Source organism: Betta splendens, chromosome 2 (assembly GCF_900634795.4).
Source record: "Betta splendens chromosome 2, fBetSpl5.4, whole genome shotgun sequence".
In the NCBI taxonomy this organism is placed as follows: Eukaryota; Metazoa; Chordata; class Actinopteri; order Anabantiformes; family Osphronemidae; genus Betta; species Betta splendens.
Genome location: NC_040882.2, coordinates 12461648 through 12487304, shown reverse-complemented (window position 1 = coordinate 12487304; position 25657 = coordinate 12461648). Strand labels below are relative to the sequence as shown.

Here is a 25657-nt window from a genome sequence, read left to right as displayed (position 1 = left end):
AAGCCGATCTATGTGAGATCAGCTGGTGTCGGGTGTGAACAAAGTTCTGCTACTGCGCTCCGGCATTGCGGATGAGGAAAAGTATAAATCCAAGCAATAAAACGGACAAAAAATTCTTTCGAACCACACGACAAAAGAGGATGCACCTCAAATACTAAGACTATTTAAAGAAAATCACATGCAGTTGGTAAAAAGTAAGGAAAAAAACAGAAAAGACAAGACTAAGACAGAGCGATCGAAACGTGCTCCCGCCTGTAAGGAAGTAATAGTGAGGAGCATTAGGGAAGTATGAACCTAAAAAGAAGCAGCGAGGCCCGTAACAGGTGAGCCGGAATTCCCAACAGGAGCGGTGCGGTCTACTTCCGCCTCTCGAGGAGTGCAGACGTGTTTTCTGAGCACCCTGATCTGCTATTCTGGAATAACATTTTGAACATGGAGCTAATCAACTGGTCACTCAGCGCATTGGACAAAATGTTTCCACAAAGGAAAGAATCTCCAGGAGAACCACTCTGCCCCTTGGGGACTTTTGCCTCCGGCTACGTGCGGGACGCGTGGGATTCCTGGTGCCCCGTGTGTCTGGAGCCTCTGTCCATCGAGGATGCAGAGGATCTATTCATATTTTGGACTTTGATAACAGGGCTACTCATGATTGGCTTTGGTGGTGCCCTGCTTTATCGGAAGATTGGAAAGATTGGAAAATCTGCGGTCGGGCCATTGGCGTGTCCACCGGCCGTGGAGCTACAAACGCCGACGGGGCCATGGTTACTCGGCTGACGGAATTACACCAGAGGATGACCCGGATTGAAGGACTGACAATAAACATCTCAGCTCGTTCGGATGATTTGCATCAGAGGATGACCCGGATTGAGGGACTGATCAGTAACATCTCAGCTCGTTCGGATTCCTGGATTGAAGGACTGACTAATACGATCTCAGCCCGTTCGGAGGAGACAAGAGACTGAGGGATGACATCTGCAGACAGACTGAACACTTGGTTACTATGGTGACAGCCTTGTCTGACAGGCTTGAGGAGATGTCACGGGTGACCCATGGTCCCACAAGAGGCGATGAAGCCCTGAGTTCTGACCAAGTGGAGTATTGATCTAGACAAATTTGTCATGGATTGTTAAAATGTATTAGAATTGGCTGTGCATTACTCTGTCCCTTCTCCCTCACCCCTCCCTCCCCGGGTCCAATCTAGCTCACCAGCTGTGCCTCTATCTATCCTCTTCCCCTGTTGTGACTCCCTTCAAGGACAACTGTTGGACTGACATGTAAACATCTTGGTCGGCCTCGGTCATACTGTACTTCTATAAACAACACTTCACTACACTGATGCAGATACACCCCCTCCCACCCCACCTTACAGTCTCACTGTCTGCTCTCCGACCTTATCTATCTGTCCTGATGAATCCAAGAAAAAATTCCAGCAAGGTTTCCACTGTATGTGCGTGTGTTTTTTTATTGTTTGTACTGCAATTGCTTCCACTGTCGGACTAGCGCCGGGTAACCTGGCTGCTGATGGGAATTTCCCCGCTGTGGGACTAATAAAGGCCTTCTATTCTATTCTATTCTATTCTATTCTATTCTATTCTATTCTATTCTAAAGATGTGTATTTAAGCAGTGTGTTGGAAGATGGAGGTTAAGAGAGATGACTGAATGCTCTGTTAACATTTTTACATGTCGTGTAAGAGGGTGTGAGGGAGGTAGGATACAGTAGATGGCGGTAGTGTAACTTTAAGGATGCGAGTCGCCGTAAAACACTAAAGAAGAAGGGGAACACCACCGAAGAAGAAAAAGACCAGGCGAAAATCTTTGAGATCTGTTGTCTTTGTTCTGTTCTTAGAGCAGAGAGCTACTGGATTCTAGGAACCGAGACGAAAATGGATCAGTACAAACTGGAAATGAAAGAAGAGGACGTGGACGTCTATCTAGAACAGAAGCAGAGCGATACGGAGCAGCAGGACCCGAGTTTAACCGAGCAGGACCGGTCCACTATTGGAATAAAGGAGGAACAGCAGGACCAGAGTTTAACCGAGCAGGACCGGTCCACTATTGGAATAAAGGAGGAACAGCAGGACCAGAGTTTAACCGAGCAGGACCGGTCCACTATTGGAATAAAGGAGGAACAGGACCCGAGTTTAACCGAGCAGGACAGGTCCATAACCGGAATAAAGGAGGAACAGCAGGACCCGAGTTTAACCGAGCAGGACAGGTCCATAACCGGAATAAAGGAGGAACAGCAATACCCGAGTTTAACCGAGCAGGACCGGTCCATTAGCGAAGCTGAGGAGGAGCAGCAGGACCGTGACCACGCTGGTCCCACAGATCAACAGGTCGGTGCTGTTTCACCGCTAAAAGCGGCTCATAGCGACACTAATGCAAAGATGTGGATGTTGTGACAGAACAAAGTAAAACCAGGCTGTGGATGCGTGGAAACATACAGACGCTGCTCTGCAGAGGAAAGGAGCGTTTGTTAATAATAACATATGATAATAACTAATGGAAACTGACCGTGTGTATGCGTGTGTGCGTGTGTGTGTGAGAGAGAGACTGGGACATATGTGTCTACATGTCCTTCACAGGGCACAACCAGGTTTTGAACCAGTAGGTCATATGGTGTGGACGGTGTTGACAAATCACAGTAATATTTACACAAAAATATTATAGAAAAATATGAAAGATGATTTGATCCTCATACAAATAGTTGTGCCCTGTGAAGGACATGTAGACACATAGATTGGAGCAGGTTTTGAACCAGTAGGTCATATGGTTTGAACGCTATTGAATTAATAATTTCTTGAAAATCCAAACAATTTATCGACGTTCCCTAAGTCAACGTCTTCATGTGCCGAGCGGTCTCGTTCTGTGTCCGCTTAGCGAACACGAAACGCGGATCGCCTGTTCAAACACGGGCCGCTTGTCTGGAGGTACTTTCGGTCGAATGTCTGTTGAATGTCCAACGTCAAACTAACTTCACCGCGGTACATATTGCAGTAAACACAGGCTTGAGCTAAAATGCAGCTAATTAAACTTTGTATAAATAATGGAGATGAGGCTAACTGTGTGTTAGCGGCTACAATGACCTGACTAGTTACAGTAAGACAAACTTTTAGACAGATGGATGCATCTTTGTTGTTGTTGCACAAACGTATAGTTGACAGTAAAAAATTACTCAATAATCAGTAGCACTGTAAACAAGATATAAATCAATGTTAGTAAGTGGACCATATAAGAGTTGTTGTTGTTGTTGTTGTTGTTGTTGTTGTAGTGTATGTTGTCATTCCAGTAGAAGGCAGCTGGTTAAGTCATGGAGTTTTGTTCCTTTGATTAGTTCTGTTCTACTGTAGTAAACTGGTCTTTTTGTTCAGGATCTCAATACCCTGAATTTCTTGCCAGAGGGCCGGACCCTGAACACACCGTGTCCTGCCTTTGTGCAGACCTTAAGGGATTCTTCACTGCTGAAAAGCATTTTATGCTATAAATATTGAATCGAATATAATTGAAATATTGAATAAAATACATTTTATTACTAATGTATTTCATGAGTGTCACAAGCCATGGCTTTTAACTACACCTGAGCTAGCTCATGACAGTGTGCAATATCAATTGCCTTGTCTAGTGTTAGCCTTTGGCTAAGTAGCTTTTCTGTAACGTGAGGTGAGTAAGTGGCGGATATAATTTGGTCCCTGACCTTTTTCGTAACCAGTCTTTTACGAACAGCTTGAGCTCTGTCACAAATTGCTCAAATTATTAACCACTCCCTTGTGTTTTTTCGTGGAACTTTTACCTGGCGAATATTGGGTTGCTTTTAGCGTAAGGTACCCTGCAAATCCATCGTAGTATGCCTTTAGTGATTTACCTCTTTTGATGAGGTGATGGTGAGGACACCTGCAGCCTCCATCTGGTTGAGACCTGCTACGCTCAAAGTCTTCCAAATAGTGATGAGAACAAAGATAACTACATATCCTCTGTGATTTGTCTACAACTATACCTGTCTTGCTGCAGAAACAAATCTTCCAACATAACCAAGTTTACTACCTACCCAGGACATGGTCTGTTTACCCTACTTTACATCCAGTAAAGCATTCTCATTGAAAGGCCCTGCAAAAGCTTCCATCCTCTAACCCTCAGGCTTCTGAACTCACTCAGTAACCTATACATTGCACATAGGAGTGTGGAGATTAGTTTCACCTGCCTCTCTAGGTTAGATGCCTGTAACAAATTAAGATACAGAAACATATTACTGTAGTGTTTATTAAGAAGGATCAAAAAACTACATTTCTAATGCTGTAAATCCCGCACTCTAGGGCGCACCAGAATGTAAGCCACACCCACTAGATTTTAATTAGAAAAAAAGTTTTTTCATATATTAGAAAGATTGTTTTGTAACTTTTAATTACGTAAATTCTTAATCACGCCTATAACACGGCTGGTTAAAAAGAATAAAAAGTACAGCAGTGACCACAAAAGTAATCAATCACTATCTTAACGCTGCATTTTGCACATTAAAACCAACAAGGTCGTCGTCTTCAGTGTTAAAATGAAACTGTCTCACAATTACTTGGTCAAACGCACTCTTTCCTTCTTTAACATTTTGTTTACATTTACCTCGTAGCAGAGGAATCTGCTGCCGTGCCATGATTGACAGGTCTTTCCATCTCGACTTCTTTTAAGGTGGCAATTGTTTTGGCTTTTGTTGAGCACAGCAACTCCTACGTGGTCTGCGTGTAAGAATATATCAAATGTCTTTACCATCTCTTTTGGTGAAATAGCCATTTATTTAAGGCAGAAAGATGCCTGGGTAATCGGCTGACTGACGGTAAGCGTATCGCGTCACTTCCGGTCACTGAGGTTTGCTGCCGCTGTGTGTGTACAGCGTTACTCTCCGCTCTTTCCTAAATATTATCGTTTTATATCCGATAGCGACTGCTAAAAGTTGCAAAACAAGCTTGTAACACTCAAGCATCTTTTCCTTTCATTAAACGTCCTGCTAATTTTCACTGTTATCTAACTGTTTTCCCCGCTAGCGTAGCTCCTAGCTTACTTTCTTGCTATGGCTTCCCCCTTTTCCTCTCCCTCTCGCTCTGTTCGGTGCTCGGTGTGTCTTATGTTTAGCTTATCCTCTGCCTCCTTTAGTGATGGTAATGGTATCTGTAATAGGTGTACAGTACGCTAGTTGCAGGGTTGGAGGCGAGGTTGTTAGACTTAGAGTCTCGGCTTCGCACTTTAGAAAACAGGCCAGCTAGCCAGGTCCCTTTAGCCGGTGCGGAGCCTCCTAGCTTAGCTGCTACCAGTCCCCCGGCAGGTCCCAGGCAGCTGGGCAACGACTGGGTCACGGCTCGTAAGAAACGTAGCTTTAGGCAGGCGCCCACGGTGCACCACCAACCGCTTCACGTTTCAAACAGATTTTCCCCACTCAGCGACACACCCGCTGAGAAACCCACTCTGATCATTGATGACTCCATAGTCCGAAACGTGAAGTTAGAGAATCCAGCGGTCATAGTTAAGTGTTTGCCTGGGGCCAGAGCGGGCGACATTGAGTCTTATCTTAAGCTCCTGTCTAAGGATAAACGTAAGTACGCTAAGATCGTAATACACGCAGGAGCTAATGACGCCCGGTTACGCCAATCGGAAGTCACTAAAACTAACATTGAGTCGGTGTGTTCGTTCGCCAAAACAATGTCGGACTCCGTAGTTTTCTCTGGACCCCTCCCCAATGTGACCAGCGATGACATGTATAGCCGGCTGTCATCGCTCCACCGCTGGTTGTCTAGGTGGTGTCCTGCAAACGATGTGGACTTTGTGGCTAATTGGAGCACTTTTTGGGGAAAACCTGGGCTGATTAGAAGAGACGGCGTCCATCCCACGTTGAACGGAGCCTCTCTGCTCTCTAGTAACATGGCCATGTTGCTTAGTCCCCCCCACTGCTTGACAACTCAGAGTGGAGCCCAGGACGCAGAGTCGCAGTCTTACACGCCTCTCTGCATGTTCTCTACAGCCGCGACCCACTCTTAGTCTTAGTTATCGCATAGAGACTGTGTTTGCTTCTCGACCACCTAAACTATACAAGTCACAAACAAATCAAAGAGGAGTGACTTACCAGAATTTAATAAACATCAAAACAGTTCCTCTTACAGAACAAATTAATAGTAAGCTAATAAAGTGTGGTTTATTAAATATCAGATCTCTCTCATCTAAATCCTTTTTAATAAATGACTTGATAAGTGACCATCACATAGATCTGTTCTGTCTCACTGAAACCTGGCTGCAGCAGGATGAATATGTTACTTTAAATGAGTCGACTCCAATGAGTCACATCAACTATCATGTTCCAAGAAGTACAGGTAGAGGTGGAGGAGTAGCAGCAGTTTATAAATCAGATTTATTAATTACTCCTAAACCTAAACATAGTTATAACTCATTTGAGAGCCTCACTCTGAGCCTTTCTCACCCAGACTCTAAAACTCAGAAACCAGTTGTGTTTTGTATTGTTTACCGTCCTCCTGCTCCATATTCAGAGTTCTTAACTGAATTCTCTGAATTCTTATCTGACTTAGTTCTTAGCACAGATAAAGTCATTGTAGTGGGAGACTTTAACATTCATGTAGATGTTGACAGCAACTCTCTCAGCACTGCTTTTAACTCCTTAATAGACACTATTGGTTTTACACAGCAGGTAAATGAACCCACTCATCGTTTTAACCACACCCTAGATCTTGTCCTGACATATGGGGTTGAAATTGATAATTTAATAGTTCTTCCCCAAAACCCTCTGTTATCTGACCATTTCTTATTAACTTTTGAATTTAGCACAACTGAGAACAGTCACCTTAATTATAAATTATGAACAGTTTGACTGTCTTGTAGATGATGCTGCAGCTTCTCTACGTACAATTTTAGACACAGTGGCTCCTCTGAAGAAGAAGACAGTGAATCAGAGGAGGTTAGCTCCGTAGTATAACTCAGACATCCGCAGTCTAAAGCAAAGGACTAGACAACTAGAAAGACAGTGGCGTTCCAACAAAATAAATGTAAACTGCATTGCATGGAAGGACAGTCTAATGAAATATAAAAAAGCACTTTGTGCTGCTAGAAAAACATATTATTCCTCCCTAATTGAGGAAAACAAAAACAACCCCAGGTTTCTTTTCAGCACTGTAGCCAGGCTGACAAAGAGTCATAGCTGTATTGAGTCTACTATCCCCTTAAATCTCAGCAGCAATGACTTTATGAACTACTTTACTAATAAAATTATCATCATTAGAAAAAACATTCAGCAGCGACTTCTTCCAAATGACAGAAAGCACTGTCTAGATCCATCAACTTTAAATTTATTAAATCCTCTGTCTTACCTAGACAGCTTCTCCCCCATAACTCATATGGAGTTAACCTCAATAATTAACTCTTCCAAGTCGTCCACTTGTCTATTAGATCCAATCCCAACCAGATTACTCAAAGAAGTATTACCTTTAATCAGCTCATCCATATTAAATCAAATCAACCAATCTTTACAACTAGGCTATGTACCACAGGCTTTTAAGGTCGCTGTGGTCAAACCTCTATTGAAAAAACCAACCCTTGACCCTGGACAACTAGCCAACTATAGGCCCATTTCAAATTTACCCTTTATTTCCAAGATTCTGGAAAAAATTGTGGCTAAACAATTATCTGACCACCTTAGTGGGAATAACCTGTATGAAGATTTTCAGTCAGGATTTAGAAAACATCATAGCACAGAAACAGCTCTGGTTAGAGTCACTAATGATCTTCTATTAGCTTCGGACAATGGTCTAGTTTCTGTCCTTGTCCTGTTAGATCTTAGTGCTGCATTTGATACAATTGATCATAACATTCTATTACAGACACTAGAACATAGAATCGGGATTAATGGAACAGCATTGGGATGGTTTAAATCCTATTTGTTGAACAGATTCCAGTTTGTTCATGTTAATGATAAATTCTCCACACGCACAAGGATTAGCTATGGAGTTCCACAGGGTTCTGTGCTGGGTCCAATTCTGTTTAGCTTATACATGTCTCCTCTAGGTGAGATTATTAGAAAGCATTCTATTAATTTTCATTTTTACGCAGATGATACTCAGCTATACATGTCCTTGGAACCAAATGAAACAGATCAACTAGTCAAAATTCAGGGTTGTTTAAAAGACATCAAATCCTGGATGTCCCAAAACTTCCTTCAACTAAACTCAGATAAAACCGAGATTCTTATTGTTGGGCCTAAAAATCTGAGAGAGACACTATTGAGTCAGATAGCCACCCTGGATGGCATAACATTAGCTTCAGATTCTACTGTGAGGAACCTTGGTGTCATGTTTGACCAGGATCTCTCTTTTACATCATACATTAAACAAATCTCCAGAACCGCCTACTTCCACCTTAGAAATATAATTAAAATCAGAAGCATCCTCTCTCAGAGCGATGCAGAGAAACTGATCCATGCATTTGTTACCTCTAGGCTGGACTACTGTAACTCCTTACTCATAGGATGTCCTAACAGCTCCTTAAAAAGCCTACAGCTCATTCAAAATGCTGCAGCCAGAGTTCTGACAGGACTTAGAAAGAGAGATCACATTTCTCCTACATTAGCTTCTCTGCACTGGCTGCCTGTAAAATGTAGGATAGAATTTAAAATTCTCCGACTCACATACAAAGTACTCAATGATAAAGCTCCTTCTTATCTTAAAGACCTTATAGTTCCTTATGCTCCCAGCAGAACACTTCGTTCTCAGAGCGCTGGGCTACTTGCGGTTCCTAGAGTGTGATCTGCGGATCCAACCATCCTGCCTGCATCCAGTCCCTGGTCCTACCATCCTGCCTGTGCTCTGTTGTTGCTTGTTGTTGCTTGTTGCTGTTGCTGTGCTTTTCTATCTCTCTATCCTCTCACCCCAACCGGTCGAGGCTGATGGCCGCCCACATCCAGTCTGGTTCTGCTGGAGGTTTCTTCCTCGTTAGAGAGGGAGTTTTTCCTCTCCACTGTTGCTGTCAAATTAAATGCTTGCTGTATGTGGGATTTGTTGGGTTTAGTTGTGTGAGGTTTTAAACCTTACTTTGTAAAGTGCCTTGAAATAACTTTGTTGTGATTTGGCGCTATATAAATAAAATTGAATTGAATTGAATTGAATTGAAAAAGAATAATCTACTCCGTCGGCTCTGTCCATCTGACGCAGTCAGCAAGTCAGTCACATACGGTTGCTTCCATTAAAAAAGAAAAAAAAATAACGTAACACCAATAGCAAAAGCGGACAGAGGAGTCTCACCGCTAATGCATAACGGTGACTAAGGCCGCTTACAACACACAAACCTCAACAGCTTTCAGTCAGACCGGCACGGTGTAAACATCTTGTATAAAAATCCACAAATTAGCCGCTGGAAAAAAGTACCATCTTATAGTCAGTTTAATTAGAATCAATGCCTTTTGTTCCCTAATCTGTTATGCAGTGATTTGTCTGATTATTAAAGCAATTTATTTAAAATAAAATTATGTCAGAGTGTAACTAACTCAATTGGACTTGGCGTCCAGCTAGTTAATTTAGCAACCCTATCTTTTAGTGACTCTGCGTTGCTTTTTATATGTACAATGGTGATTGGGAGGACGTTGTCTGTTTACGTGGGACTGTTTGTTTACCTGACTAGCACAAGATACTCATCTCCATGCAGTTAGCATACGCAAACCCAATACGCATGTGCAACACGCTTCAACAAAACTTCCTGGACTGGACAACATGTGCTGTGATGGCTGCCCATCACAGACACAAAGCTCTGAGTCCGATGATGAGGACAGAATGGAGAAGAGAGAGAGAGAGCGGGGGAGAAGCACAACTACTGAACAAAAAGAGACAAGGTTAGTTGGACATAGAACAGTGATGGGAGGTTATTGGACAAGTAGTTAATTGTTAATTAAAATAATTAATTAGATAATTGTTTAGCCACAATTTCTTCAAGAATTTAAAAAATAAAGGTTAAATTTGAAATGGGCCTATAGTAGGGTAGTTCTCGAGGGTCCAGAGTAGGTTTTTTCAATAAAGGTTTGACTACAGCCACCTTAAAAGCCTGTGGTACATAGCCTTTATGTTAATATTGGTGATCTGATTAAAGGTAGAACTTCTTGGAGTAATCTGGTTGGGATTGTTTCTAACAAACAAGTGGACGACTTGGAAGAGTTGATTATTGAGGTTAACTCCATATGAGTTATGGGGAAGAAGCTGTGTAGGTAAGATAGAGGATTTAGTAAATTTAAAGTTCAAGTCAGTCAGAAAGTCAGTGCTGCTGAGGACAAGATCAAGGTTATGGTTAAAACGATGAGTGGGTTCTTAATAGTGTCTATTAAGGAGTTTAAAGCAGTGCTGAGACAATTGCTGTCAACATCTACATGAATATTAAAGTCTCCCACTACAATGAATTTATCTGTGCTAAGAACTAAGTCAAACTTAATGTATGTCAGGGCACAAGAGATTCGTTTTTTTTTTTGTGTAAGAATGTTCAGTATTGAACCTAACCAACACATGACGACTGTATTGGATGAGAAAAAGCAAAAGGCAGAATTTTTCCTATTACACTTAGACAGAAGCTTAAGATAAGATTCAATGTCGACCGCTCTGGCCCCAGGCAAACACTTAACTATGTCCACTGGATTCTCTAACTTCATGTTTCGGACTATGGAGTCACCAATGATCAGAGTGGGTTTCTCCGATGTGTCGCTGAGTGGGGAAAATCTGTTTAAAACATGAAGCAGTTGGTGGATGAACCGTGGGCGCCTGCCCAAAGGTACGTTTTTTACAAGCCGTAACCCAGTCATTACCCAGCTGCCTGGGGCCTGTTAGGGGACTGGTAGCAGCTAAGCTAGGAGGCTCCGCAAGATCCTCGCCTCAAAACCTGCAACTAGCGTACACTTATTATAGATTCAATTACTACTAACTTATCACTAAAGGAGGCAGAGGATAAGCTAAACATAAGACGCACCGAACAGAGCGAGAGGGAGAGGAAAAGGAGGAAGCCATAGGAGGAAAGTAAGCTAGCTGCTACGCTAGCAGAGAAAACACTAGATAACAGTGAAGATTAGCAGGACGTTTAATGAAAAGAAAGGGTGCTTGAGTGTTACAAGCTTGTTTTGCAACTCTTAGCAGTCGCTACCAGATATAAGACGATCATATAGCTTTGATAACTACATGTATTTGATTTTATGTAATCATTTTAACTCTCACATTGATTTAAATAATGGATTTATTGTGATATGTTGTTGTGTTATGGTGTGATGTTACCTTAAGCTTGGTGGAAAGAGAAAATATAGTTAATTTTAAATTTAGAATTAATTTAAATAAGATATTCTGATGAAGTGAAGAGGTGCGAATCCACCCCAAGCTCCAGCCACACAACCTGCACTCTCCGCCTCTTAAACCTAGTGACGCCCACAAGGTATTTAGTTAGTGACAAAAACTCTTTTAGTCTAACTCCATCTTCCTCTCAACTACTTTTGTTTTGTTTTTGTTTCCTCGTACCCAGCTGATGTTGTTACGTGATCCAGGTGGTGTTTCCTCAAAGTGCTGTGTTAAAAAGGCCAATACCACTTGGACTAATCTCCCCGTCTAGGAGTGGTACATTCTGTTCAGACCCCCTCTGTATGCAGAAGTCACTAAGGACAGTTTTCTAAGTCTAGAGCGTTAAATCATTTTGATGCAACCGTTTTTGTTAATATATTGTGTGCGTCCATTGAGCTGTAAGTCCGAAAACGTAAGAACAACAGAATAGGGTCGGTTCACCTGTAAAATAGTTTTCATGAGCAGTCTCTTCTTTTAATTATTTTCCTGCATTAAACAGGACACACACCTGTCTCCAGCCAGAGGCCTGTAACAATTGCAGCACATTTCAACAGGGCAAAAGCTCAATCCACTGCTCCCTGCCTGTAGCTACTCGAAAGCCAATAGCTTTTTGCTTTTTTCTATACAGGTGTGTGTTTGCAGCCAACTACAGCAACACATTTCAAGGGAACAATGGCTCAGTCGACTGGCAGAAGTCGTTAAAATACCTAGCTACTAGCTTGACACACATGTGTTACTACATTTAATATGTTAGTTTGGCGGGTGGCAAAGTGGAATATTGAAGATGGATAAAATATTTTAGTTTGCTTGTTTAAAGACATCATAAGACATGTACTTATTAAGGTGATGTGGGTATAGATTTTTACAAAATAATGTGAGCCCAGCATTTTAGCACTCTTGTTCTTGAAGCAGTCTGAGATTAAATTAATTCCACATACATACAAATGGTGAGGTGTGTGGAAGTGTTGCCTTCGTTGGTCCTTTTAAAATAAAAGTAATCCACAACATTTACCATTTACCATTGTAACAAGTACAACAAAACTGAGAAGAGGGTGCTGCTTCTGTGTGCGCTGCCACTCCTGAAGTAAATTAAGCAAGTAGCAATACAATCGGAACAATACTGCAGAAATGCAGAAAACATATGATACAAACAATATAAGAGTAGGCACAGTACAAGTGGAAACTCACTGGTATTTTTTTATGAACTTTTCAGGCTTGGGGGGTAGATAAAGGTCAGAGAGCAGATGGTGAGACTGGTCTTGGAGGGGAGGTGGTGTATCAGCTTAGGTATAATGAATGTCTATAGTTGTATGACCGAGGCTGACCAAGATGTTTACAGATCAGTTTGTCCTTGAAGGGAGCCACGATAAGGGGAAGACAGTAGGAGCACAGCAGGTGAGCTAGATTTAACCCGGGAAGGGGAGAAAGATTTAATTGAAATTAATCCAGTGAATGTAAAGCATTTGGATCTATGACTTCTTTGTCATAAAGCTCTGTCTGCAAATGATCTTAATCAGGTGTGTCAGTTGGCTTTTCCAGCTTGTCATTGACTGAAAACACCTTGTTAAGGAAATCAGCAGGAGTTGGGGCAGAGAGGGTTGCATGGATGTATATAACTAACTGCTTTGTGTTTGTTTATTTTGTTTCTGTTATTAAAAATAGTACAACCAATTGGCCTCTAAATGTTAAGTAGACATTCTGTAAGTTGAAAAAAAGAAAACATTAAACACACCTGTATGTGGAAAAGTGAAATTATGCGCTATTTATATGGTGTCCATAAGTAAAAGGTGTTTGTCAATTAGGCAAAATTAATATAGATTAAAGCTGTATTACTGCAAATTAACTGTTTTGCTGCAAATAATCTGTCCCAGAGTATCAACACAAAAGTGGATAAGTGAAATTCTGTGAGTGGACAAGCAAAATTAAATGTTGAGAAATTTGAGCACCATACAGTAGAGCAGTTTGGCAGACAGATCTCTTGTTCTCAATAAATTAGTGATCAATATTTAATCTAGGAATATGTAAAACTGTTCATTGTTAATTTGAGTGGAAAAGGACCTTTGGGCAGGAAAATGAATCCGAACATGTTCGCGTGCATACAGTATGTAAATTTCGAGCTTTGTTCAGTATTGGTAGTTAGGGGTGTGTGTCTTTTCTTCTTGCCTAAGGTGCAGTGGTTGTCTGTCAGTGAATATACACAAAGGAGTTTATGTGTGTGTCTGGTTGAAGTGAGAGGTTTCTGTTACTCTGATTTTCATATAGTGCATCTGGTTGCCTAATGACAAATAAAGTCAAATTTGGTAGTTTTTTTTGTCTTCCATTGGCTTCATTTTAACAGTATTAGTTAGATTCTTGTACTGTTGTTGAGGGAGGCTGAAGGTTGAACTGGTCACTGTTACTTACTTTAAAGAGAAGGAAAATTGTTTTGTAACTCGGTCTCCGAAGTTTGCTCACAGCTGTGTAAGGGAGAAAAATTGCTTCTTTTCTATACTGTTACCATACAGTTTGTGCCTTGTTATAATTAGATTGAATGTTCCCATGAAGGCTATTAATCTCTTTTGACTTGTCGTACATCAATTTTATGTATCTGACAAGCTTGTTTGACTGTTCCATGGTTGTCTCTGCCTGGCCCTCCCTGGATCTGGCTGCTATCTGATTCCCAAAACAAGCAGAGGAGCTGTGTCTCTCTTTGTCTGTAGACATTTTTGGCCCCTTCACTCTGAGACGCCAGTGGTACCAGGTGGAAAAATGGAAACATCTCCACAGGGATAAATTGGTACCTCCAATTTGATTGGACTAAAGAGACATTCCACTCTGCCAGAGAAGGGGACAAAAAGGTGAAACAACTTGATGTTTATGTGATCTTTACCTCCATGGTGTATGTTCTCATCTCCCCAGATGGTTTTTGATGTGCTTTGCCCATTATCTTTTACTTTTCTTTGTTAGTACAATAAATTGCACAAAAAACAACTCTCTCATCAACTTCTTTATTGGAAAATTTCCACCACAGTCATCAGCACTAGTAGCAACTGCTTCTAGTATGTCTGTGTGTTAGGAAGCAGCTCCCGTGCACCCGTGGCTCAGCTTCACAGTCTTGTGATCAAAACTACTACTTGACTGTTCCTGTCACTTTACGTCCAAGGTTTTATTTTTAAGGATTTTGTATAGGTACAGTAAAATAAATAAAACACATGAATAACTCCAATAATACACCAGTAATATTTCTTCAGCAGATACTTCTGGGTGGGTATTTCTGCAGTGGTTTGTTTCGCTTTTGCACCTGAATTATTCTTTTACTCAGGAAAATTAAAACTCATCAGCTACATAGTCACTACCAATTATTATCAGGCCAGTTGCCTCTGCCTGGGGCCTCATGGGCAGACTGCCAGAGACCTACCCTCCTGCTTTCACAAGTTGCATTGATCATGCATTAATGTCTGTCTCACCTTTTGGGTGAACAATGTTAAGCTACAGCTTTACCAAGCTTGTAGTGGGACAATATACACCTGAGCTGATAAACAGGCTTTCCAAACGTAGCTGTAAGTATTACTGGTATTTATCACTGTCAATATCAATAATGTTTGATCATGGTAGTTTTGATGTTATACAGGTATGCAATGGCTATTAATAAGTTTTGAGATTATAATAATGCATATGTGTATGTTTATGATATATGTATGTTTGTATGAGTGTGTGCACATACTTTAACACTATTATTAGCAATAATATTAATTTCACAGGTAAACCACAGTAGTTAAGTTATTGTTGTTGCTTGTTTAGTTATGAAAGTGTCAGCCTAAGGTACATTCCTCTTTATTTATTCTGTGCCTATTGTTTGCTTAACTGATTTGTTTGGTTTCAGCAGTTGCTTTCACATATGAATGAATAAACAAATAAATATCCAGATCAAGCCATTCCTAGTTTCCTATTATTTTTGCTTGTATGTGTTTTATAGAGTGTTGCTAAATAGTGACAAAACAATTTTGATATGATCCCTTTAGTTCAATTATTGGAGCATCGTCAGAACTACATTTGAAGCTTTGATAATGTAATAATGTATTTGATTTTATGTAATCATTTTAACTCTGAAAATATATTTTCTCCAATATCCCTCCATGTTTGTCATTACAAGGACAATTAAACATCAGTATCACACCTCTCAATCAGTTTTCAATGTGAACGTCACATCATTGTATAAACCTTGTAAGACTTTTTGTAAAATCTTTCATGGTAAGGTATTGGTGTAACATAGTGTCAAATGAGAGGATGAATGCGGCATGTGAAAACACACAAAACAGTTATCGTACGCTCTAGCTAACACCTTGACATAATGATACCACATGTTGGTCTTGAACGGGTGCTTGTGGTTGGGGTCCAGGTCCTTCCAGTTCCAGTCATCCACTGGTGTACCAGTCCATCTCTTCACTCTAAACAGATTCAGCATCTGGCTGAAAAAAGATTGTGACACAGACCACTTACCGGGCTAACCTGCTGGCGCCATACCTGTATGTGGGGATCTGTTGGTTTCTTCGGCGACAAAGGTTTTGATACCGGTCGACTTCCACCCCTACTCAGTGCCAACCAGGGGAATCACTCTCTTGCAGTGGTTTTGATGGATCCACGTAGCTCTCTCCTCGGTCTTTACAGCTGTCGGTGTAGTGAGTACCACAGTGTATGGCCCCTTCCACCACATACTTGACCAGGTCTTTCGTTTGATGGCCTTGATGAGGATCTGGTCATCTTGCTTGATCTTCTCCTCCTGCTGAGAAAAAGCAGTATCTGGCAGCTTATTTCCATTCACAATCTCTTGTTCCTTCAATAGGTTTGCCATCCACTCTGCTAGTGTCTGGCTCTCCTTCTTCTCTTTGACATCCTGACTGTTTGACTGTTCCATAGTTTTCTTTTGTCTCAGTTTAACTGTACCCTTTGTGCGTTTTACCAGCCCTGCACTCTATGGGTGGTAAGAACAATGATTTTTCAACGTGATGCCTAAGTGGGTGGCCACTTGTCTTATCACCCTCGTTCATGAAGTGTGGCCCATTATCACTGTAGATGACCTGTGGAATGCCATGTACAGGAATAATAATTTTGCACAATGCTTCAGTAATGGTCAGTGCATCAGCATCATTGCTTGGCACGATCTCAACACACTTGGAAAAGGAACATATCAACACAAGACAGTATTTGTAGTTGTTGCATTTGTTCAACTCAATGAAGTCCATGTGTAGGAACTGAAAAGGGTGAGAAGCCTCAGGAAACTGTCCTCTCTTAGGCCTCTCATTCCCCTGTGCATTATGTTTACAACATGTTAAACAAACTCTGCAAAACTGTTTGGCATAGGAGTTGAACCCATGTGTGAAAAAGTGCTGTTCCGTTCTCATCATCCCCCCCTGTGGAGACATGGCAAGGCCCATGGCTCAACACAGGAACAGTGTGGAACAGGTTTCGTGGTAGAACCGCTTTGGAATCTACTTTGTCAAATCCATCGATTAAACCTGCGCCCAGCTTAATCCATCGTTTCTGTTCAGAAGTCGGTGATTGGCTTTGCATATCCTTAATCACCTGGATGTCTAAAGGTTCCTTAGGACCTTGTGAAATAGCTGTTAAGGTCCAAGCACAATGTCTGCCTTCTGCAGCCTCTTTTAGCTATTTTGTCTGCGAAAGCGTTGCCCTGTGAAACAGGGTCTTTCTGTTTGGTGTGTGCAGCACATTTGCACATAGCAATGGACTTAGGTAATAACACGGCTTTTAGCAAGTCTTTCAACAAATCCACATGCTCCGTTGGCTTGCCAGTAGAGGTCGTCATTCCCCTTCGGGCCCATTGAGCTGCGAAATAGCGAAGTGTAGAAAATTCATGCTGGCTTTCAGTATAAATCCTTACATCAACATCTCGTCCTGCTTTGCATGCTTCAGTCAAAGCTACTATCTCTGCAGCTTGAGCTGAAAAAAGTGACGGAAGTTTTCCTGCGTGAATCAGACTGTCATGGGTCACGACCGAGAGACCTGTCTGAGTCTGTCCAGTTGATGTCCGTGAAAACGATCCATCAACGAACCAGACCTCTCCCGTTGCCAAAGCGTTGTCTCTCAGGTCTGACCTCGGTTCACACCGATGTTCAGTGGTTTCTGCGCAGCTGTGTTTTTCCCCTTCCTCTTGTGTTGGAATTAGTGAAGAAGGGTTTAGTGTGTTACACCGCTTGTTGGTGATGTGCGACTGTGACATAAGTGTTGACAGAATCGAAAGGTGCTTTGCAGGTGACAGGAAGGACATCTTGGTCTGTGTCAACAGCATGTCTACAGCGTGTGGTACTAGCAGCTCGAGGGTGTGAAACAACACCACTTCCGCTGAACAGTGCACTGCAAGTGCAGCTGCACACACTGCTCATACACAAGATGGTAAAGCGCATGCAACAGGGTCTAAACGTTTGGAATAATAAGCTACGTGCCTGTAGCGGCCTCCTGTTTTCTGGGCCAACATAGAAGTCATGAAATGGCCTTTACAATCAACTGTTTGGACAAACGGTTTTAAAAAATCTGGTAAACTCAGTACTGTAGCACCAGCTTTTTCAGCTTCTGGAGTCCATTCTATAGTCTGTTTCATAGACAAAGATTGGGAGTAGATCACATCTAACAACGATTGTGTTATTTGTGCATAGCTCGGTAACCATAGTCTGCCGTAGTTGCACAAACCTAGAAACTGCATCATCTGCTGTTTCGTTTGTGGTTTAGAAGCATCTAAAATAGACACTTCTCTGTCGACCGCCAAGCTGCGACCGCAAGGTGACAGTTCATGTCCTAGAAAGGTCACTTTCTGTTTGACCCACTGCAACTTTGAAAGCGAAGCTTTGTTCCCAGTCTTTGCTAGATGACAGAACAATGCAAGTGCAGCAATCTCGTTGTTTTGCTTAGTATCAGAAGCAATTAAAATGTCATCCACATAGACCAACAACTGACTGTGGCCTGGCATTTCAAAATCTGTAAGACAATTCTGTATTTCTGTAGAAAAGATGGTTGGGCTGTCACAATATCCCTGTGGTAACCTGCTGTAGGTGTATTTCTTTCCCTGATAAGTGAACCCAAACCATCCCTGTGATTCTTTAGCTAATGGTATGGAAAAGAATGCATTGCTCAGATCCACAACTGTGAACCATTGCTTATCTGGTTTTAGCAGGTTAAGTAATGTGTGGGGATCGGGCACACACTGAGCCACCACTTGGTTCACTGCTCTTAAATCTTGAACCATCCTCCATGCCCCTGACTCTGCTTTCTTAACTGAAAAAATCGGACTTTTACACTGAGCATCTGGGGATTCTATAATAATCCCTGCTTGTATCATATCATTTATGACTGGTTTAATACCGGTTAATGCATCTGGTTTCAATGGATATTGACGTATGCGGGGGCGGTAATCAGTTTTAGCTTTAATCACCACTGGTGTGGCAGTGGCCATTAATCCTACATCTGCTTTCCCTTTCGACGAAATAGAAACTGGAACTTGTGATAAAAGGGCATCAGGCAGTGTGCACGAAGCAAGTCATTCTGCCCGTCTCATGTGGGACATCCAAATAGACACGGGGTGAGGTAGTAACCACCCATTCTGCACTTGGAAAAGTTTGAGTGCCTGCTTGGTGAGCTGAACTGCACACCCTGTTAAGAATAAGAATAAGAATAAGAAAACCTTTAATAGTCCCGCAGTGGGGAAATTACCTCTCACAACAGCAGTACAGATGAGCAAGAATACAAGTACAGAACAGTTTGTGTTGGCACAGTACAAAGCAGTACAGTACAGTTAGAGTGAGTATGAGGTCATTGCAGGGTTATTGCACAGTAATGGGTACAAGATTTGTACCGGTAACAATATACATGATTGTTCACAGATTTACACAAATATTGTGCAGAGCAGGTTGCCATATAAAACCACTGATGCAGTGGGTGAGTGACTGTGGTGGGATGTGGTCAACAGTTCTGATTGTACAGTCTGACAGCAGCAGGTAGGAAGGATCTACGATATCTCTCCTTCACACAGCGAGGGTGGATCAGTCTGCTACTAAAGCTGCTCTCCAGAGCAGACAGTGAGTCCTCCAGTGGGTTATTCCCTTTCGGTCAGTGTACATGGCATTTACAGTGACGCTCTGGGGGCCCAAACTAAAAATCTGGTTGTCATAATTTAAATCTGGCCCTTTTGAATGTTTGTATCTCAAGGTAATGTGAAACTTCTCTAAAGACTGAGGTGTAAAGGTTCCCTTCTGACACTTAATAGCTAGGGACAATAACTGTTCAGAAGTGTGTGTGTGGGGTCTGGACTTGGCAGATCTAATGTCCAGTAGTAATGTGGTTGTTCAATGCTGTGTAACGGTATGGTCAGTATTTCTTCGCCCTTGCCTATAGCAACCATACCTTTGGAAGTGGGGACAATAGAGATTTTAAATCGCGTCATCAAATCACGACCTAGCAGGTTTACAGGACACTTTGGACACAGCACAACTTCGGCACACCCAGACTCCCCAGTCTTAGGGTCAGTGATCATAATTGGCTTTGAAAAAGAATCTTTGGTCACCAGTCCATTTGCTGATTTAACAAACATGAACCCGGAAGAACTCTGGAGTCCGGGAATTTGATCTCTCAGCATAGTTTTTTAGCTCCTGAATCGCACAAAAAAGTAAGTCGCGTACCGTTAAGAAGGAAATCTCTAGTGGGGAGCTGGTCAGCTGATGTATACAAAAAGGTGTCTACCAGCTATGTGAGGTCCAGTGTCTCTGCATCATCACCTGCTGGCTTTACCAATGAACTATCTACAGTACATCTAGTCAGGTCATGTATGGGTTTTGTGGGGGTGGTCTGTTAAACTCTCTAGGATTTCTAAAGACTTTATCTGAGCGTCCCAGGTCTATGGGGGCACTGTCTGGCATAGTGCCCTGGCTGGCCGCAGATGTAGCATCTACCTATTTTTCGGGGGCGCATCCTACCTTTCTCCTGTTCACCCACCTTTCTTTTGTGGAACTGCTTTCCAAGTACTGAGTTCTGATAGAAAGTGTTGAACTCTTCTCCTTCACCTTCATCTGACCTCCCAAAAAACCCAAACTCGGCTGCTTTGGCTTTCTGTTTCTTTCTTTTGATGATTTCAGATGCGTGGTGAGCATAGTTCATAGTGTTGGGGACACTAGCTGTGCGGTGGTTTAGGTCATGCTTTCGGATGAAGTCAGCTATGGTGTGGTGAAAACCCGCCATCAGCGATTGTTTTAGCTGCTGCTGATAGGCATCAGCGGTGTCCTCGGTTAAACCGCTGTGGTTTCGGAGCACTTCCTCTAACCGTGCTCTGTACTCAAACACATCTTCGCCTTCTTTTTGTCTGCATTGCGCAATTTTAGCATAGTCAGGTGTTTTCTTCCACAACTTTTTCATGTTTTCATGCACCTTCTCAACTTGGCTTCTCAATGCACCGCTTTAACTGGTAGATTTGTGTTGCGTGTATCTTTGCCAGTAAAGTCACCTTCCACTCTGTCCCAGTTAAAGGTCAGAGACTTTCTGAAAGTTTGATTAACTTCCCAGCCGTTGAGTCCAAACGAATCAATCAGCTGGCGATGTTTATCATCCCAGGCGTCCAAATCTAATTTTGGGTCACCTAAGCTTTTGCACGCGTCTGTGCAGGGTCTGAAGACATAAATTGTCTCTCTGTGATCAAATGCACTTTTGCACTGTTGCCGCCCCATAATGCGGGTTTGCTTCTACGAGTGGATAGAATTCTCCATTCGCTCCCCTTGGGATGGGGTGGGTTGGGGGCTGAACCCCACCCATCACAATCGTAATTACTGTCAATTATGCTATGTTGTTGTTTGAGGGGTTTCAGATAAGGATAACGAATAGGTTCTCCTAACATTAAGGAGTGAAGTTTACCTTTGTGAGTTGTTCTGGTGTGGCTGGCTACGGGGTCAGCTCTAGCAGCTGCAGGTTCATTAATGTCCAATTTTTCTACTGCTCTCTGGCATTCAAGTAATTTCTTTTTCGATCTCAGATTTTTGATCTGGTTTCTGTCTTCTCTGTTCACTGATTTTCGCACCTTCACTAGCACAGATGTTTTTTTGTCTGGCTTCACTACAACAGCTCCCTGCAGGGTAAGCCGTTCACGCTTCATATCTAGTTTTTTCTAAATATCCTGTCTCTGCTTGAGTGCTTGCTCTCGCCACTTCACAGCCTCCAACAATTGCAGGTGTTTTTCTTTGTTTGGTGCTCTGCGAGTGTTAAGAGCGTCAACCTTTAATCTCTCAACTAGTTTCTTACATGGACCGCCGTACATCGGTTTGCCCTCAAACCCATACTTCTTTTTCCACAGTTTCAAAAATCTAGTACTGCCAGGTGCCAGGTTTGCCCTCAAACCGTAATTCTTTTTCTAGCTGTCCCAACAAAACAACCTCAACTTGGATCCAAACCCACGTAGAACAAACAAGACAAACATGACAATCCCGGGGTGACTCCCACTAAGGAGTTAAATTCTTAACTTACCTGTCTTACCTGACTGTTATCTTACTTGTAAGGATGCTCCCCATGAAATGGTCTCCTAAATTTCTCTTTTTTTGTTTCTGTCACTTTAGGAACACAGAGGACGAAGAGCTTTAAGGCTGTATCTCCGTCAGCAATGTCGTCAGGCCTTTACCAGACCACCAGAGCCTTATTCATGTGAACAGTGTGGAAAAGCATTCTCTCGGCAGGGTAATTTACGGGCACACCAATGTGTTCACACTGGAGAGAAACCCTATTCATGTGAGCAGTGTGGAAAAGCATTCTCTCGACACAGTCATTTACAGGCACACCAACATGTTCACACTAGAGAAAAACCTCATTCATGTGAACAGTGTGGAAAAGCATTTTCTCATCACAGTGTTTTACTAACTCACAAACGCATTCACACTGGAGAGAAACCCTATTCATGTGAACAGTGTGGAAAAGCATTTTCTCATCACAGTGTTTTACTAACTCACAAACGCAGTCACACTGGAGAGAAACCCTATTCATGTGAACAGTGTGGAAAAGCATTCTCTCGGCAGGGTAATTTACGGACACACCGACGCATTCACACTGGAGAAAAACCATATTCATGTGAAGAGTGTGGAAATGTATTCTCTCAACAAAGTGCTTTACGGGTACACAGACACGTTCACACTGGAGAGAAGCCTTATTCATGTGAACAGTGTGGAAAAGTATTCTCTCAACCCGGTCATTTACAGGCACACCAAAGTGTTCACACTGGAGAAAAACCTCATTCGTGTGAACAGTGTGGAAAAGCATTTTCTCATCACAGTGTTTTACTAACTCACAAACGCATTCACACTGGAGAGAAACCCTATTCATGTGAACAGTGTGGAAAAGCATTTTCTCATCACAGTGTTTTACTAACTCACAAACGCATTCACACTGGAGAAAAACCCTATTCATGTGAACAGTGTGGAAAAGCATTCTCTCGGCAGGGTAATTTACGGACACACCGACGCATTCACACTGGAGAGAAACCATATTCATGTGAAGAGTGTGGAAATGTATTCTCTCAACAAAGTGCTTTAAGGGTACACAGATACGTTCACACTGGAGAGAAGCCTTATTCATGTGAACAGTGTGCAAAAGGATTCTCTCGACCCGGTCATTTACAGGCACACAAATGTGTTCACACTGGAGAGAAACCCTATTCATGTGAGCAGTGTGGAAAAGCATTCTCTCGACACAGTCATTTACAGGCACACCAACATCTTCACACTGGAGAAAAACCTCATTCATGTGAACAGTGTGGAAAAGCATTTTCTCATCACAGTGTTTTACTAACTCACAAACGCGTTCACACTGGAGAGAAACCTTATTCCTGTGAACAGTGTGGAAAAGCATTCTCTTGGCAGGGTAATTTACGGACACACCGACGCATTCACACTGGAGAGAAACCATATTCATGTGAAGAGTGTGGAAATGTATTCTCTCAACAAAGTGCTTTACAGGTACACAGACACGTTCACACTGGAGAGAAGCCTTATTCATGTGAACAGTGTGGAAAAGTATTCTCTCGACCCGGTCATTTACAGGCACACCAAAGTGTTCACACTGGAGAAAAACCTCATTCATGTGAACAGTGTGGAAAAGCATTTTCTCATCACAGTGTTTTAGAAAGACACAAACGCATTCACACTGGAGAGAAACCCTATTCATGTGAACAGTGTGGAAAAGCGTTCTCTCAACACAGTGTTTTACGGGCACACAGACGCATTCACACTGGAGAGAAACCTTATTCATGTGTACAGTGTGGAAAAGCATTCTCTCAACACCATCATTTACAGGCACACAAATGTGTTCACACTGGAGAGAAACCTTAATTATGTGAACAGTGTGGAAATGCATTCTCTCAACACCGTAGTTTACAGGCACAGCATTGCGATCACACAGGGGACGAACCTTATTCATGTGAACAGTAGTAATTTGCTCAAACATTGTGTTCACACTGGAGAGTGCAGAGAAGCATTTCTGCACCTCAATGACAAACCAAGTGTTCACGCTGGCCAAAGATCCTATTTATGCGAAAAACTTTTTTGTTTTATCTGTCCAACTTGACAGAGCACCCGCAAATCACACATCAAATTAGCAAATGTTCATGCGTCATATAAATGTTCCAGAATGTCTAAAAAGGTGTCTGTTGGGGCATATCTTTGCAAGAACTGACTTTGGCCAATGAGGCGTCATTTAACTCGTTCGAATCTATGCAACTGGCCGAAAAACATACGTGTTCACAAACGTGAACAGGATGGACGACCTGTCCAGGATGTACATCGTTTAATCCCCGTACGGGATTAAGCGATAGAAGATGGATGGAATATGTTAGTTTGCTTGTTTAAAGCGATGTGGGTATAGATTTCTACAAAATAAGCACATTTTAGCACTCTTGTTCTTGAAGCAGTCCAAGATGAAATTAAGTCCACCTACATACAAATGCTGAGGTGTGTGGCAGTGTTGCCTTCGTTGGTCCTTTTTGTAAAATAAAAGTAATCCACAACATTTGCCATTTACCATTGTAACAAGTACAACAAAACTGAGAAGAGGGTGCTGCGTCTGTGTGCGCTGCCACTCCTGAAGTTAAGCAAGTAGCAATACAATCGGAACAATACTGCAGAAATGCAGAAAACATATGATACAAACAATATAAGAGTAGGCACAGTAAAAGTGGAAACTCACTGGTATTTTTTAATGAACTTTTCAGGCTCGGGGGGTAGATAAAGGTCAGAGAGCAGACGGTGAGACTGGTCTTGGAGGGAAGGATGTGTATCTGCTTGGTTATAATGAATGTCTATTGTTGTATGGCCGAGGCTGAGCAAGATGTTTACAGATCAGTTTGTCCTTGAAGGGAGGCACAATAAGGGGAAGACAGAAGGAGCACAGCAGGTGAGCTAGATTCAACCCGGACCCTGTTCCATGGTTGTCTCTGCCTGGCCCTCCCTGGATCTGGCTGCTATCTGACTCCCAAAACAAGGCAGAAGAGCTGTGTCTCTCTTTGTCTGTAGACGTTTATGGCCCCTTCACTCTGAGACACCTGTGGTACCAGGTGGAAAAATCCTCCACGGGGATAAAGTGATACCTGCAATTTGATTGGACTAAAGAGACATTCCACTCTGCCAGATAAAGGGACAAAAAGGTGAAACAACTTGATGATTATGTGATCTTTACCTCCATGGTGTATGTTCTGATCTCCCCAGATGGTTTTTGATTTGCCTTCACCATTATCTTTTACTTTTCTTTGTTATTACAATAAATTACACAAAAAACAACTCTCTCATCAACTTCTTTATTGAAAAAACTTCCACCACAGTCGTCAGCACTAGAAGCAACTGCTTCTAGTATGTTTGTGTGTTAGGAAGCAGCTTCTGTGAGAGTGTCAGCTGTAGCACCCGTGGCTCAGCTTCACAGTCCTGTGATCAAAACTACTGCTAATATTACATGAAAACAAAAGATTGACTGTTCCTGTCACTTTAATTCCAGGGTTTTATTAATAACGATTTTGTATCGGTACAGTAAAATAAATAAAACACTCCACATTATTAACTCCAATAATACATCAGTAATATTTCTTCAGCAGTTACTTTGAAGTGGGTATTTCTGCAGAAGTTTGTTTCGCCTTTGCACCTGAATTATTCTCTTATTCAGGAAAATTAAAACTCATCAGCTACATAGTCACTACCAATTATTATTAGGCCAGTTGCTCAAAACAGAGGCCAAAACATGATGTCCTGAACAAAAGAATGTCTTACTACAATTTAACGGTTATATTTATGACTATAGGTCATAAAGATAAGGA

At 42.1% G+C, this 25657-nt stretch overlaps 2 protein-coding genes across 2 annotated transcripts in view; one reads left to right on the top strand and one right to left on the bottom strand.

The window, feature by feature from the left end:
* LOC129603091 (uncharacterized) overlaps positions 1-25657 on the bottom strand; it is a 506300-nt gene that overhangs the window by 423083 nt on the left and 57560 nt on the right. The window lies entirely within an intron of this gene.
* LOC114866607 (zinc finger protein 665-like) lies at positions 391-24338 on the top strand. Its single transcript, XM_055502775.1, has 2 exons — positions 391-2337; positions 21927-24338. Exons 1-2 carry the CDS (start codon positions 1885-1887, stop codon positions 23685-23687), a joined length of 2214 nt encoding a protein of 737 aa, XP_055358750.1. The 5' UTR covers positions 391-1884; the 3' UTR covers positions 23688-24338.